We start from the raw sequence: 15,468 nt of genomic DNA, 5'->3' as shown, positions 1-15,468 counted from the left end.
AGACTGTATTGGATCATACAGCCAGAAGTAGAAACAAAGCCGTGAGAACACCAAGGCCTTTATGGGAAGATGTTGGAATGAATCAGTGAGTGGTAGAGGATGTGGATTGCACAGTACACATTGCAGCACTTACTGGAGCTACAGAATTTTCACCAGATGAAGGCTCCAAATGTCTGATGCCTCTATATTTTGTTGCGGAGTATGTCGGAAAGAGAGTCCCAGACCACCAGGGTGCTTGTCTGTATCCTTCCTCTTGTCTTTACCTCAACACTCACATGTGACACTAATGGGATACAGCTTTCAAGCTAGCAGGATGGTCAATAAAGATTACATAAGGCTAGCAAAGACTTACTGAGCATCATAGTATATGGCTTAATTTTCTTTCTTTTTTTTTAAATGAAAGAAGAGAGATTCAAATGAATAATACTGGAAAGTCACCTGAATCATTTTAATTTTTTTTCATGAGAACCTTTATAAGGGTATATACAATCCTATCTTCTCGTTAATGAGGATTTTCAGGTTTTTAAATTTTGGAAATCAGAAAATGAATAAATTCCTCTTGTCATTGTGTTCTTAAGTAGTGAAATCCCCTGCACTTTGTTTAAAAAACAAAAAACTCCCTGTTTTATTTTCCCAATGTTATTGAGGGTTTTTTTTTTAAGGCTCAGATTTACTTAATATAATGAAAGGCATCAAATCTTAGAAAACTGTCATCTCCCCCAAACCCTGAAACAGAAAGACGAATTTCCTCTTCCCAAACCAGGCCATACTCTAAAAATTATATCAATAAGTTCACCCTACCTAAGAGCCCCAGGAGGTATGACTGTGGCTGAGCTGAAAACTTCTGGAGCCAGCTGCTGACCCAGACTTTTCTGCCACATTAGTCACTTGCCCCCAGGACCCCGTCACCAAGTTAACATGGGTTTGCTTTCTCTCAAATCCCTGAGGAACCAGAAGCCCAGTTTCCTGAAGAGAGCTAAAAATACTTTCTACCATTTGTCGTGCCTTGCTGTGGGCCAGGCAATGATCTACCTTTCTGTACATTATCTCATTTAATTTTTACAGCTCTGAAAGTAGATGTTTTTCCCCTTTACAGATGGGGAAATTAAGACTTAGAGATGTTAAGCAACATGCTGAGGATTCATCTGGTAAATGGCAGAACCAGGTTTGCTGACTCCAAAACACACTCAAACCTGCATGGGTGCTATGAGAATGGAATGCCCAGGACTCCACAGAAAAGCATAGAAGCTGGGAGAAAGGGCCTTGAATACTTGTTAAACACCTCCTATGTGCCAAGGCTTTTGGTAGATTTTTAACACATATCTTCTCAGATAATCCTTTCAACAGTTCTGTGAGTTAGGCAGTATTATTACCCCATGTGACCTACTTAGAGAGGCCAAATAACTTCCTGGCCACTCAACTGGTTATGTACCAAGTCTCATATTTGAACCCAGGTCTCTCTCTGTCTTTTGCTGTTACAGTGTTCACCAAAGAAGTTTTTGAAGAAATACAGACTCTTAAACCATAGCAGAAGAAAAAGAGTGATATGAAAGCAGAGAGATGGCCTGAAAACTTTAGAAATACATCCAACCTAACGAGTTAGGAATTAGCAATATGTAATCTTAGACCAAACAGCCTGACAATTTTCAGAAATTATTTTTAGTTTTCAAAATTTAGCCTATTGTTACTAATCCAAAAGGCTTACTGGAAAATAAAATAACATAAAATAAAATTAACCTATCAATTTCATATGAGCATTGAAAAATTTTAAGATGGATTTTACATTTGTCTCGTGGTCAGTATGACTCAGAAGGTCTTCTGAGGTGGAAATGAATTCCCGACATCCAGACGATAATGAAGTGGGCAGATAGACCTCTGATGTTTACCTAGAGTGGATCCAATAAAAGTTAGATATAGATAAATTAGAGTTCAAGTAACCAGAACTCCTGTTCAATTGAATTTTTTTTAATTTGAATTTCAGCATAATAAAGCAAACTACAGCCTCCCTCGAGCACCCCACCCCCAAAAGCGTTTATCGGGCCGATTCAGAAAAGTGACTTGTACTGAACATATGTTGAAGTCTTTTCAATCTCCATGGTCTGCTGTTACATAATATTCAGTTAGGGTTGATGTTTGTTGTCAGGACCTGGGGCTACTGCAGAGACTCAGTAACCCCAAAGAAAGATTAAATGATGTTGAATATACCAAAGCAGAAAGAAATTAATACATTTGAAATATATTCTAAGCCAATGGTGCTTTGTAAGAACTCAGATCCAAGACTTTAGACTGCGGTCGTCCTTCCACATGGTTGCTTTATGCGTAAACTGGTACAGCTGTGGGAAAGGCCCTTCATGGCCCCTTGAACATGCCACTTCTATAAGATTGGTCACTCAAGCCGAGGTTGTTGATTTTTTATATATCCTTCCTACTCCTTGAGGGCACGGGTTGTAACTACTTCATCTTTTCATTTCCTTAATCTAGCCTAAGAACCTGGTACATAGGTTAACAGTAAATGTCGAATACGTAAATGTTTCTGAAGAAATTTTAAGAAACTAAATGTATCTTTTCTCTTTTGTCTCATTTCTGTAGCACCCGACAGCTATAAAGTGCAAGATAAGAAAAATGCCTCCAACCGCCCTGCCTCTGCAATTTCAGGACAAAATAACAACCACTCAGGAAATAAACCAGGTATGATGCATTGCATTAATTGTGGGAAAATAAAGATTATCTTTTATGCCCTAAAGGCATGCTGACGATTATAAAGGTTTAATTTGTTTAAATTCTAGTTTTCAGAAAACTAGAATTTAGGAGAGTTTAGTTTCAGTCCTGCCACCAAACACACACTCCTACTGGCTTATATGATATTAAGTCAGAGAACCTCTCAAAGCCAAGCCTTGGTTTTCTCTCTTTAAAATGTGGATTCAAACACACGTCTTGCTTATTTCTCAGAGTCATTTTGACAATCAATGAGATGATGTATGTGGATGCACTCATTTAATGTCAAGCAGTTTAAAGGGGTAATAATTTTACTATTCTGTTTCAAATGATAGGACACAATTTTTTATACCTGTGTGTCCAACAGGCATTATCGCGTTATCTCTTTTGTGACTTTTTCAAAAACTATTTCAAGAAATCTTTACACATAGCAAAGCTTGTATAGAATTATGGCTTTGTTTGCTATTCCTTGCAATGATTGTATGCCTACACAGTAATTTCATGTAATAGCCTCTGATTCATAGTCTCTTTCATTCAGTGATACAAATAATCTAACAGTCTATAAATATAATACAAACAATTGAACCGACATTGCGGTTGCTTCCAGATATCCAGTAACCATTGTGTGACCTGTGGAAGGAATGAATGTATGGTATGATAATAAGAGACAATCAAAGGAAAGGAAAGCAAACCAAATACCTCAGGAGGTTCTTGGAAACCTATTTCATGCTGCATCCAGTACTGAAGTCACTCAAGCACAGTGAATCAGTGAGAATAAAGATGGAAATAACTGAGTCTAACCTTTTAGAGAATATTCTACTGTGTTTAGTTTTGTGAATTTTTTTTTTTCATGTGGAAAAGGTCTTGAACACAATGGACAAATCTGCTTTGTCATTTAGAGGAAAGACAATAACAAGTATTGTTGAAAATATTGCTTAAGCTGCCATTAGTGGAAAATGATGTGCAGCCTCAGAGGAGTTTTAATTACCAAACAGAGATTTCCTTAGTCAGCCTGCCTTTTCATTGAGTCATTTATCCATCCATCTAGCCACTCACCTTCCAGCTACCATCTAATGTTTACTGAGTTCTTCTATGCCAAAGAAGCATGAGAGATGTACTGCATGAGCAAACAACATGAACCCTGTCCCCATGTAGCGTATTCTAGTGGACCTTTATTTTCGTATTCAAGTGTGTCTCCATGCAGGTAGAAGTTCTTTAGCATGAAAAGCACATTTATTGGGCCGATGGTGGAAACAGACCTCGTAGCTGAGTTTCCCTGGCCTCCGGTGCTGTGCTGAGGTTATGGCCCGCTTCGTGACTGGGCTGGGTGCACAGGGCCAGCGGGTGGTGTTGGTCACGTCAGGTGGCACCAAGGTCCCACTGGAGGTGTGACCGGCCCTTCTGCGATGTTTTACCTGGTGTAGTCGTGTCAGATTTCTATGTTCCTGTCTCTGAAATGCCTGAGCACAACATCCAGTCATCTGGGGGCCCACTGCAGAGAACAGTGAAGATGGTGCCAAAAATACTTTACCCTTTGATTGAAGATTGTGCTCCCAAAGCATTTATAATTTCCTTTAAGTTGGAGACTGACTCCTCCATTGTAATTAATCGAGCTCAGAAGGCTTTGGAGGTTTATCAGCATCAAGTGGTGGTGGCTAATATCCTTGAGTCATGACAGTCCTTTGTGGTTATTGTAGCCAGACACTCAGAAACCAAGTTATAGCTATCAGAGGAAGAAATAGAAAAATACATAGAGATAGAAGAGAAGATAGTGGATAATCTTCAGTCTTGACATACAGCTTTAATATGTGACAAAAACTGAAGTAAAAAGCCCTTACATTATCAAAAATTGTCCAGGGCTCTTACAGTTGGTGAAAACTATAATAAAGCCTTTGCTTTCATATGGACAGAGAAAATGAAGGAAAGGGAAGAGGCAGTGGTGCACAGGCAAATATGCTTTGGTATTTGTCTTTTAATAACACGTGATACACTCACCTGAATGTCTTCTTGATTTTGAAATTGAACACTAGAACTGTTTCTCACCTTTAAATAGTAGAGCTTATTGGGAAATATATATTACTTTAGATACACATTGGGGCCTGAATATCAGCCTTCTTTATACTGTAAAAAGAGGATTATGGATGCATGAATGGTCATGCTTTGGAAGTCAAATATTTGTTGAGTGCCTACTGTGTGTCAGGCCCTGTGCTGAGCCACGAGGGTTAAAAAGATGAATAAATGTGTTTTAAAAAAATAAAAGAAAATCACATTTGTTATACAATGAGAATTTAACATAGCTTAATTGTTGGTGCTATATTTCTCTGGTTCTCCCCATCCACCACTGCTTCTAATTTCTACTTTTTTTTTTTTTTTTTACTGTGCAGTTTATACTTTTATATCCTGATAACTCATTTATTCATCTAGTGTTAGCATCATGAAGGTACTAGGAATATATTACTAAAAGACATAATCTCTACCCTCCAGTTGACAGTATGATAGATAAACCAATACATGAATAAGTCATTCTAACACAGAACCACCAGTGTGATGAGAGATTGCACACAGTGTATAGAGATCAGAAGCCAGAAAAACCTCTTCCACCCTAATTGGCCATCTCCTTATATACAGTCATTTGATTTATATTGCTAAAGTCAAGTTAAATAGGGAGACATTTCACTTCTGATTGTGTCTTTTTGAGCATCCCTGTGTCTGTTTTCTTGTATATACAGATAAGCCAAGCTCTATAAAAGGCTCTTGATTTAGAAGCCACCATGTCATTATTTTCCTGAGTCTCTCCAAAGGATAATATGAGTTATGTGTTGGAGGGCTGGCCTTGAGTAATACCTTTTAATTTTTGTGGAATACAGGTCATGGGAATGTCTGTCTAAAGCATTTTGTTGATTTTCATTTTCTAGAACTTGGGGAAAAAAAAGTTCATTATGTATTTGGGATATTTTGAGTATTATCCTAACCAGGTATGGGCATCCTGACTGAATGATTTCGGAGAATCCTTTTTAACCCAGTAAGTTTTGGCTAAATGTCCTTTCCTCTTTTACTGTCTGATACTTAAACTCGTTAGAAGGCTCCAGAACATCTCTATGATTTAGAAGACATTTCTCCACATTCAAGTTGTGACTTTTATATTTAAAGCACATTATGGCTGGCCAGGCGCCAGTGGCTCACGCCTGTAATCCCAGCAATTTGGGAGGCCAAAGCAGGTAGATCACCTGAGGCCAGGAGTTCGAGACCAGCCTGGCCAACATGGTGAAACCCCATCTCTAATAAAAATACAAAAATCAGCCGGGCATGGTAGTACACACCCATAACCCCAGCCACTCAGGAAGCTGAGGCAGGAGAATCACTTAAAGCCAGGAGGCAGAGGTTGCAGTGAGCCGAGATCCGCCACTGTACTCTAGCCTGGGCAACAGAGCGAGACTCTGTCTCAAAAAACAAACAAACAAAAAAGCACATTACGGAAGTGCCTCTTGGTGTTTTAGAACCATGAGCACACTATGTTCTGCGTTATCCTGGAAGGACCATTGCTCTCAAATGTGAATACTTGAACCCAGACCAAATCAGACAGTTTGTAAAGTCACAGATCTGTCCACATCTACTAATTCCTGAAGAAGTGGGAGGTGGTTCTTCAGAACTCCAGCTGCCTCCAAATGATTAATAGTTTGACTTCCTTAGAAAACTGCGTGTTTTCATGGACCTGAGAAAAGCAGATATCAAAATTCATTAAAAATCCCTCTGAATTCCTATCCCTTTGCTGTCCCCCAACAGAAGTCTTTAAAAGAGCCACTGAAACTTTATTCTGTCTTATTGTTTATAAGTAAATTGCCCTCATAGAGGCATGCATGACTTCGAATCTTCCAGCCCTTCTCTGATGCTACACTGTGCAATTGTAATGACTGTAGCTGCCATGGTGCATGGATGGGCACAGGACTGAATTAGAGATCGGGTTTTATGCCCTCGCTCTGACACATGTCCTTGCTATCTTCATTAGTCATATCTATTTCTCTGAGTTTTTTCATTTGAAGAAGAGGCATAGTAACTCTTCATTGAATAAATAAATGCTTGGCTAATTCATAGTGTTATTGGGAAGAATAAAGTGATAATATGTGAAAGTGCTTCATAAAGTACAAATTGCTAACAGAAATACAGAAGTATTTACTGTAGAAATAGTAGTTGTTACATATGAGTCAAGGCCTAGTGAGTTCTTGTAAACGCCTTGTCAACTTTGAGAGCTCTTTAGTAGCATGACCATACTCTCAGATGTGTGTAAAGCAATCCAGGTTTATGCATATTATCAAACACAGAATTTTAATGGCACTCCCTTTCACCCTTAACAGTGCCCCAGGTTAGATGTCACCCCACACTTGAACCATCATAGGTAGGAGGTTGAATGTGGAGTGCAACTGCGATCTTACTTAAGCCTAAGTTCTATTCCTCTTAAAGCCTTTTTCCTTGTGAGAATTGGTAACTTAATTTTATTCTAACCATATTAGATCCATTGGGAAACAATGTAGAATATACATTATTTTATTTTATTTCAAGACAGGGTCTCACTCTGTCGCCCAGGCTGGAGTGCAGTGGTGTAATTAGGGCTCACAGTTACCTGGATCTCCCAGGCTCAAGCGATCCTGTCACCTCAGCCTCCTGAGTAGCTGGGACCTCAAGCATGTGCCATCACTCCTGGCTAATTTTTTTTTTATTTCTGGTGGAGATGAGGTCTCCCTTTTTCAAATGAGCCTGGGTTGGTCTCAAGCTGCTGGACTCAAGCAATCCTCCTGCCTTGGCCTCCCAAAGTGTTGGGATTACAGGAGTGAGCCACTGTGCCTGACTTATATATAATTTTTTTCTTTTGAGACGGAGTCTCATCTTGTCACCCAGGCTGGAGTACAGTGGTGCGATCTCGGCTCACTGCAACCTCCGCCTCCCGACTTCAAGCGATTCTCCTGCCTCAGCCTCCCAAGTAGTTTAGATAACAGGCATTCACCACCGTGCCTGGCTAATTTTTGTATTTTTAGTAGAGACAGGGTTTCGCCATGTTGCCCAGGCTGGTCTTGAACTCCTGACCTCAAGTGATTTGTCTGCCTCAGCCTCCCAAAGTGCTGGGATTGCAGGTGTGAGTCACCGTGCCTGGCTGACCTATACATAATTTTAAAGTATTTTCTATACCTTTTGTTTCAGGGAAAAATAATGTGGGGGTGGAAATGAGAAGGGAGGCAATGAATTATAGGAAATTCACTACTTACTGGAATTATTTAATTGTATGTTTTTGAAAACCTACCTTTAAAGATAAATTTTTATCAGTTTTTAGTTATTAAAACTAAAATTTAAATGTCTAGCATTTAAATAGTTTACTCCGTTATCAGCTACAAGATTGTTCTTAGTTTTTCCCATTGGTGCATCTTAATAGAAGTTTAAAGGCTCTGAGGGTTAGCTAAGGTTGCTCATTGTTCATTCATTCATTCAACAAATACTTATTGAATATCCTTTTCTGCCACATGCAGCCCTAGGCATTGAGAATGCAGCAGGGAAGAAAACAGACAAGTCTCTGTTCCTCCCCAGCCCCATGCACAGCCATCTTTAACCTGCCACAGGTGTTAATGACATTCTAGCACCCAAGAGACTTTCGTATTAATGGGAACAGAAGGATGGAAACAACCTACACTGAATAACTTTTTCACTCTACAATTCAGTATTTCCTAATGCCAGGTTTCCAAACCAACCAAAATCATCTAGTATATCACAGCCACTATGCATCTTGAACTTCAGAAATGTTACATTTCTTTACTTCCTCAAATCTATTTCCAGATAGATAGTAATTATTTCAGCACTAATGTTGATGGACAGCCAGGAACTACTGCAGTCATAAGCATTGGCCTTATTTACAGCGTTTAATTGTATAAAAGTTTGGTTGTTTACATATTATCTTATGAAACAGGATGCAGTTTGTTACATGTTAAGAATATAATTTTCATATGAAACAATAGCATAGAAATCAGGGAAAAACTAGCACTTCTTGCACTGTTTTCAGAATATACATTCAAAAGGCACTTTGCAGGGGGAAGCATTACGTTGCATAATTGGGCATTGCCTCATTACTGCAGGAGCACCAGTTATTACTATGACTTGGGGCTGTCAGGGTTGGTGTGGGTTGCCGGGGGTAGCATTTGTCCCATATGTTATTAAAGCCTTCTTTTCAAAATTTTGTATGAAATTTGGCATGTACTTAAAAGTAAGCTAGACATGTCACATACTTCATATTGAAATATTGTCTAACAGAATTTGTCAGTGGAATTTTAAAAGTAATTAAACTGTCTATTTTACAGACTTTCCATAATGTGCTCATATGACTTTTACAACATTGATTTTCAACTTTTATAATTAAATAAAAGTTTTTATGAGGCTGGGTGCGGCGGTTTATGCCTGTAATCCCAGCACTGTGGGAGGCTGAGGCAAGAGGATTGCTTGAAGTCAGGAGTTCAAGACCAGGCTTAGCAACATAGTAAGAGCCCATCTCTACCAAAAAAAAAAAAAAAAAATTAATTAGCCGAGGTCGGGCATGCTGGCTCACGCTTGCAATCCCAGCACTTTGGGAGGCTGGTGGATCATCAGAGGTCAGGAGTTTGAGACCAGCCTGACCAACATGGTTAAACCCTATCTCTACTAAAAATACAATAGCTGGGCCTGGTGGCATATGCCTGTAATCTCAGCTACTTGGGAGGCGGAGGCAGGAGAATCGCTTAAACCCAGGAGGCAGAGGTTGCAGTGAGCCGAGATCCCGCCCCCAGCCTGGGCAGCAAGAGCGAGGAAACTCCATCTCAAAAGTTAGCTGGGCGTGGTGGCACACCTCTGTAGTCCCAGCTACTTGGGAGGCGGAGGCAGAAGAATAGCTTAAACCCGGGAGGCAGAGGTTGCAGTGAGCTGAGATCGTGCCATTGCACTCCAGCCTGGGGAGGAAGAGTGAGGAAACTCCGTCTCAAAAAAAAAAAAAAAAAAAAAATTAGCTGATTGTGGTTGTGCACACCTGTAGTCCCAGCTACTTGGGAGGCTGAGGTAAGAGGATGACTTGAGCCAGGGAGATTGAGGCTGCAGTGAGCCATGATCGTACCACTGCACTCCAGCCTGGGTGACAGAGCAAGATCCTGTTTAAAAAAAAAAAAAAAGTTTTCATGAGTAGGTAAACCTCATATTATTTAAGGAGTATTAAAGTGATAAGTAATTGTTAAAGGTCTTTCTTTTAACTTCATCTTGACTTTTATCCCGAGTTCTTTCTTTAAAATACCATTTTACTATGGCCACCATTTTCTTTCAGAAAAACAAATGACAGCAAAAACTTCCTGTGGATAGCCCTTAATAAATTGCCTGAGAGGGTCTTCATGTCCACCTCCATTTTCTTTTTTCCAAATTAAACCTTCAGGGCCAGGAGCCATATTTTCCCAAATAAAAAATATGTAGAAGTACATAAATGATTAGGAAATCTGAAAAATATCATAGTGGGCTATTGAGGGCATCCATTTAACCAATTTTTAAAAACCATCCACTAGTCTTGTTCCTCATCCACACTGCCTGGTTTATGCAGGCTCCTAAGGGATGTCTTTACTGTTTTTATTTTCTTTAAATGTAAAAATTCTGTAAAGTTCAAGAGACATTTGGCAGCCTCGGCAACATGGCAAAATCCCATCTCTACAAAAAATACAAAAATTAGCCAGGTATGGTGGTGCACACCTGTGGTCTCAGCTACTCAGGAGACTGAGGTGGGAGGATTCACTTGAACCCAGGAGGTCAAGGCTGCAGTGAGCCATGATTTGTGCCACAGCAGTCCTGCCTGGACTACACGAGACTGTCTCAAAAGGAAAAAACAAAAAAAGACATTTGGGATGCAGACCTTTAAGTTTGTTGCCAAAGCACTACTATTTGTCTCTACTGTAATTTTTTTTTTTTTTTTTTCTGAGATGGTGTCTCACTCTGTCTCCCAGACTGGAGCACAGTGACATGTGATTTCAACTCAACGCAACGTCCGTCTCCCAGGTTCAAGTGATTTTCCTGCCTCAGCCTCCTGAGTAGCTGGGACTACAGGCATGTGCCACCATGCCCAGCTAATTTTTGTATTTTTTAGTAGAGATGGGGTTTTGCCATGTTGGCCAGGCTGGTCTTGAACTCCTGACCTCAGGTAATCCACCCGCCTCGGCCTCCCAAAGTGCTGGGATTACAGGTGTGAGCCACTGCACTCAGTTTGTCTCTATTATTATAGTAGATTCCCATTTTTAACATGAGATTCTAAAAATGTCAACGTCAATTCTTTTTTCTCTTTTTGGAGACGGAGTCTTGCTCTGTTGCCCAGGCTGGAGTGCAATGGCGCAATCTCGGTTTCCAGTAACTTCCGCCTCCCAAGTTCAAGCCATTCTCATTCTCCTGCCTCAGCCTCCTGAATGGCCGGGACTATAGGTGCACGCTGCCACACCTGGTTAATTTTTTGTATTTTGTAGTAGAGACAGGGTTTCACCATGTTGCCCAGGCTGGTCTTGAACTCCTGAGCTCAGGCAATCCACCCACTCGGCCTCCCAAAGTGCTAGGATTACAGGCGTGAGCCACCGCGCACAGCCTGTCAACATCAATTCTAATGTCAACTTAGTAAAGAGAAAAATAAACCTAATTTTAAGCATGAGTATCATGATGATCATTTTTATTATTTTGTTTTTATATGGCAGCAGAGTGAGCCTGTAAACGTAGCCCTCTGCTGCAGAACCCGTCTTCTCCACCCATGTCTCACTCAGAGTATAATGCAAAGTCCTCACCTTAACCATAAGCCCCGTCACTTACTCATCTCACTCTGTTCCAGTCCCTCAGATCGCCCGGTTGTTTCTGGAACACATTAGGTACTTGCAACCTCAGGGCCTTTGCACTTACTTTCTATAGAACATCATTATCACAGTAAGGCCTTCCTTGGGCTCCATCTGAAAAATTAAACATCCTTTTCCTGACATGTCATAATCCCCTTCATCTCTTTATTGTCTCCTTAACGTTTATCTCAGTCTAATATTCTCTGTATTTTTCTCCTTTTTCATTCTATGTATAGTACTTATTTATCTTCTTTGTCAGATTTTTTCCCAAGTAGAATATAAATCCCACCAAGTCTCAGGTTTTTGTCTCTTTTGGTGACTGCTGTCTTTTCAGTATACAGAACAGTGCCTGGAGCACATAGTAGATGTTCAGTTTTTTACTGGGACATACACACTACACACTCCACTAACAGTCACTATAATAATGCAAAATAGGCTCTATTGGATCCTCATTTTACAGGTAATAAATCAAAGTACACCTCATAGCTTGAGACTTAGAGAGGTAGGTAAGTACCTTGGCTGGCGAGTGACGGGGCAGAAACTGAATGCATGTCTGTTGGACTCGAGCACTTCACCTCTAACTGGCAAACATTTGTTCAATATAAAGCCACTTAAGGATTCTGTTGGTCGTTAAGGAACAGACTTTTTAAAGCGTAAAAATAATAGAAGTTTGGTAGCTTAGGAACACAAAACATCATTTATATTGTTTGATGAAAATAGCCAAAAGGCTATAGTTATGTCATGATTTACATGATGTTTTCAAATAGAGGAAAAATGCTTGGAAGTCCTTAGAAAACTTGTAATAACTGAGTGGATCATTGTAACTCTAGTCACATGTACTTATTGTTGTAAAGTGTAGCAATATTTTATTCTTCAAATTTACTGAATATTTATCAATGTGTATTTTTTCTTTTTCATTTTTTTTAATCCACTCTTCATCTCATGTTTTTTTAATCTCGTTTTCAGACCCTCCGCCTGTGTTACGTGTTGATGACCGGCAGCGGCTGGCCCGGGAGCGACGTGAGGAACGGGAGAAACAGCTAGGTACCCCAGGCCCTGTGTCCATGGCCCGGATTTGAATGGATGTCACTATAATACCACGGTCTCTTGCATACCTTTATGAATTTTGCAGGTGGATTATGAAGCAGAATTTAGGATTTGATGATACAATATAAACATAGGGCTAAGTTTTAAGTAACAATAAATGCTAGCCTGAGGATTCAGGTAATTTTTTTTTTTTTTTTTTTTTTTTTTTTGCAATCAATCACAGTTTAATGTGGCACTGGAGGAAAAGTATATACGAGTGGAGTGATAGTACAGCTTACATTTTACTACCGAGAAAATGCAAGGACAGTAAACATATGGTTCTTTTTTACATGAAAAGTTATGAGATTATACACTGCCAGGGCACTTAACTGCCTTCTCTGTTAAAATTATGCTGCCATTGAACTTACAGACAGATGCTACCAGGCTGCTGCCAGGAAAGCATGTGCTGAGGTGTCTGATTTTTCTCTTATTACCTAAGGACCTTGTGAAAGGTTAGCAACTGCAATATTTGTCATATAATCACTGGAACCTGGATCACAGGACTATCTTTGCAGGAAGCTGAGACTAGAGCACTTAGAGATTGTACAGTCATTGTCTTCTAGAATACTGGGCAAGGAAGCAGGTGCCAACCCCTCCTTTACTTTGATGTCCATTTATGTAAACTTGCTAAAACAGGTTACTCTCTTGAAATTACGTGAACGATGTACCTTGAAAAGATTAAATGCCTGGTCAGCATGTGTGTGTACAGAGTGCCTGGGTATTCTAAAACTAGACTGACAGGGTATCAAATTTTTCCCAGCAGATGACCTGTAACTTCTTAAAGTTGTACTGCGTTTTGTAAGAGTTAATGTTTCAACTGGGGACTCAGCCCCTGTATCTCATCCCTTTATTATTCTTATTCCAAAGCCCAAATTTGTGAAATGTACTGGAAGTTGGTTTTCAAAAGTCTTTTGCTATTGTTTACATTCTTTCAACTCAGACTTGTTTCTGTCCCTTGCCATAATGGCCATATGAGGTCATTTATTTTGCTTCTGAGGTTTTTTAGGCACAGATTTCAGTGGCTTACTGGAAGTGAACATACTCTGCTGTTTTTCTGTGCCTAGAATTTCCTCCCTGGCCTGACAGGTTCCCTGCAGGCAGGTAGGTTCTTGGGGAGCAGGCTGTCTGTGGTCACCAGGGCTCTTCCTCCTGTGAATATGCCCATTGCTCTCCAGTAAGGTTGCTTTGACAAGCAAACCAGAACTGAGAGAGGATGAAGGCAGAGCTGCTGAAACTAGAAGATGAGTAAAAATAAGAAACTGACTACTGTTTTAGGGTGGCTGCTATTTACACTCTGTTTTCAAATCCATGCGTGTGTCCTTTTCCCCCTCTATCCCATCAGGTCTCACACTTGGAGATCTCTTTAGTTATAGTGTGGATTCATATCTGCTTGAATAGAAGGAGTTCCATAGGTCAGGAGATCATTCCTTTATGATTTAAATCACATTGTGAATTAGCTTTTCCATACTTAACTCACACCTTTCCATTTGGGTTTCTTTATCTTACAAAACCAAGCATTAGTTTTTTGTGGAAAGCATGAATATGCTACTGGTGAAACAAAAATGACTTATACTATAGAGGTGTAAGACTTATAGCTTTGAGCTTGCAGTTCTCCCTAAAAGTTGCCTACCTTTGTATATTGAGTGACTAGATTTTCTCTTAAGATGTAATGCTATATTTCAATTCATATTGATAACACAGGACATGACTCATTAGTTTATATATTCAAACACTGTATGTGCCATATATTGTATTTAAAAGATGACAAAAAGATGAATAAAGGTTGACACCCAACCCTCTAGAGCTAGGTGTAGTCTAGTGGAAGGCAGATGAACAAATAGCAACTATTAACATCACAGCGCAGTGCATCCACTGTGAATGGGTATGCGCCAGGGGCACTGAGAGCCTGTAGAAGTGCCTACCCCAGCCTGGCTCTGCGAGGTGCCACCCAAGTTCCCAACTAAAGGATGAAAGGAGCCATTCAAAGGTATAGAAAAGCAGGCATTATAGAACAATATCCAAGAACAGGTGGGAAAAAGGCATTTGCTGAGAGACCCAACATGCTTTTCAGATTATTATATGGTTATATGTTATATATATAATATTATATTATATTTAGATGATTGTATTATTCTATTACAGCTTAACTTTTTTGGTGAGCCAATATGTGATATACATAGTTTCTGTCTTCTCTCTCTCTCTCTTTGAAATGGGATCTTGTTATGTTACCCTGGCTGGAGTGCAATAGCTGTTCACAGGTGTGATCACAGTGCACTACAGCCTCGACCTCCTTGGCTCCAATGATCCTCAGCCTCTTTAGTAGCTGGCACTGCAGACTCACGTCACCACACCTGGCATTTTTCTCTTTATCCTTACCCCTGCCATGTTAAATATCATAATTTTTTAAAATTCGATCTCATTTATTTTTTCAATTGTCAGAGTCATAATTTTAAGGAAAATATATCCATTCTAATTTTTTTCTTTGCATTAATTTTATTTTCTTTACATTTTAGAGCAGTGCCTTTTTGCCTATTTTTTTTCCATTTTAACCATCATAGTTGGAACTAAGTCTTGAGAGGCTGCCTTCAATCTTCATAAATACAGAAATGAGCATATATGCAAATATACATGCATATATTATATACATTTGTAAAAGAGCCATTTAAAAATCTAATTTCAGCTGTGCCTTAGAGTACGTGAGGGTGATTTCTAAAAAATCTTCAGTACCAGTGGTAGCGTGGGGACTGGCTGGGAAGCGGGCGGTCGAGTGTGTCCTGTGTGGACGCGGATCCTGCCCGAAGCTGGGCGGAGGAGA

General features: G+C 39.8%; 1 protein-coding gene and 1 pseudogene across 6 annotated transcripts in view; both read left to right on the top strand.

Annotated features, from left to right (window-relative positions):
* The window catches only part of MAP7 (microtubule associated protein 7), a 210,021-nt gene that overhangs the window by 126,921 nt on the left and 67,632 nt on the right, over window positions 1-15,468 (top strand). For all 6 annotated transcript variants that reach the window (XM_077999448.1, XM_077999446.1, XM_077999445.1 and 3 more), the window contains exons 2-3: window positions 2,590-2,688; window positions 12,534-12,611. In XM_077999448.1, coding sequence (XP_077855574.1) covers window positions 2,590-2,688; window positions 12,534-12,611 — 177 coding nt within the window. The remainder of the gene's footprint in view (window positions 1-2,589; window positions 2,689-12,533; window positions 12,612-15,468) is intronic.
* LOC144340770 (phosphopantothenate--cysteine ligase pseudogene) lies at window positions 3,589-4,537 on the top strand (annotated as a pseudogene).

The sequence above is a fragment of the Macaca mulatta genome, chromosome 4 (genome assembly GCF_049350105.2).
Source record: "Macaca mulatta isolate MMU2019108-1 chromosome 4, T2T-MMU8v2.0, whole genome shotgun sequence".
In the NCBI taxonomy this organism is placed as follows: Eukaryota; Metazoa; Chordata; class Mammalia; order Primates; family Cercopithecidae; genus Macaca; species Macaca mulatta.
Note: the sequence above shows the minus strand (reverse complement) of the source record. Positions and strands in the feature narration are given on the sequence as shown.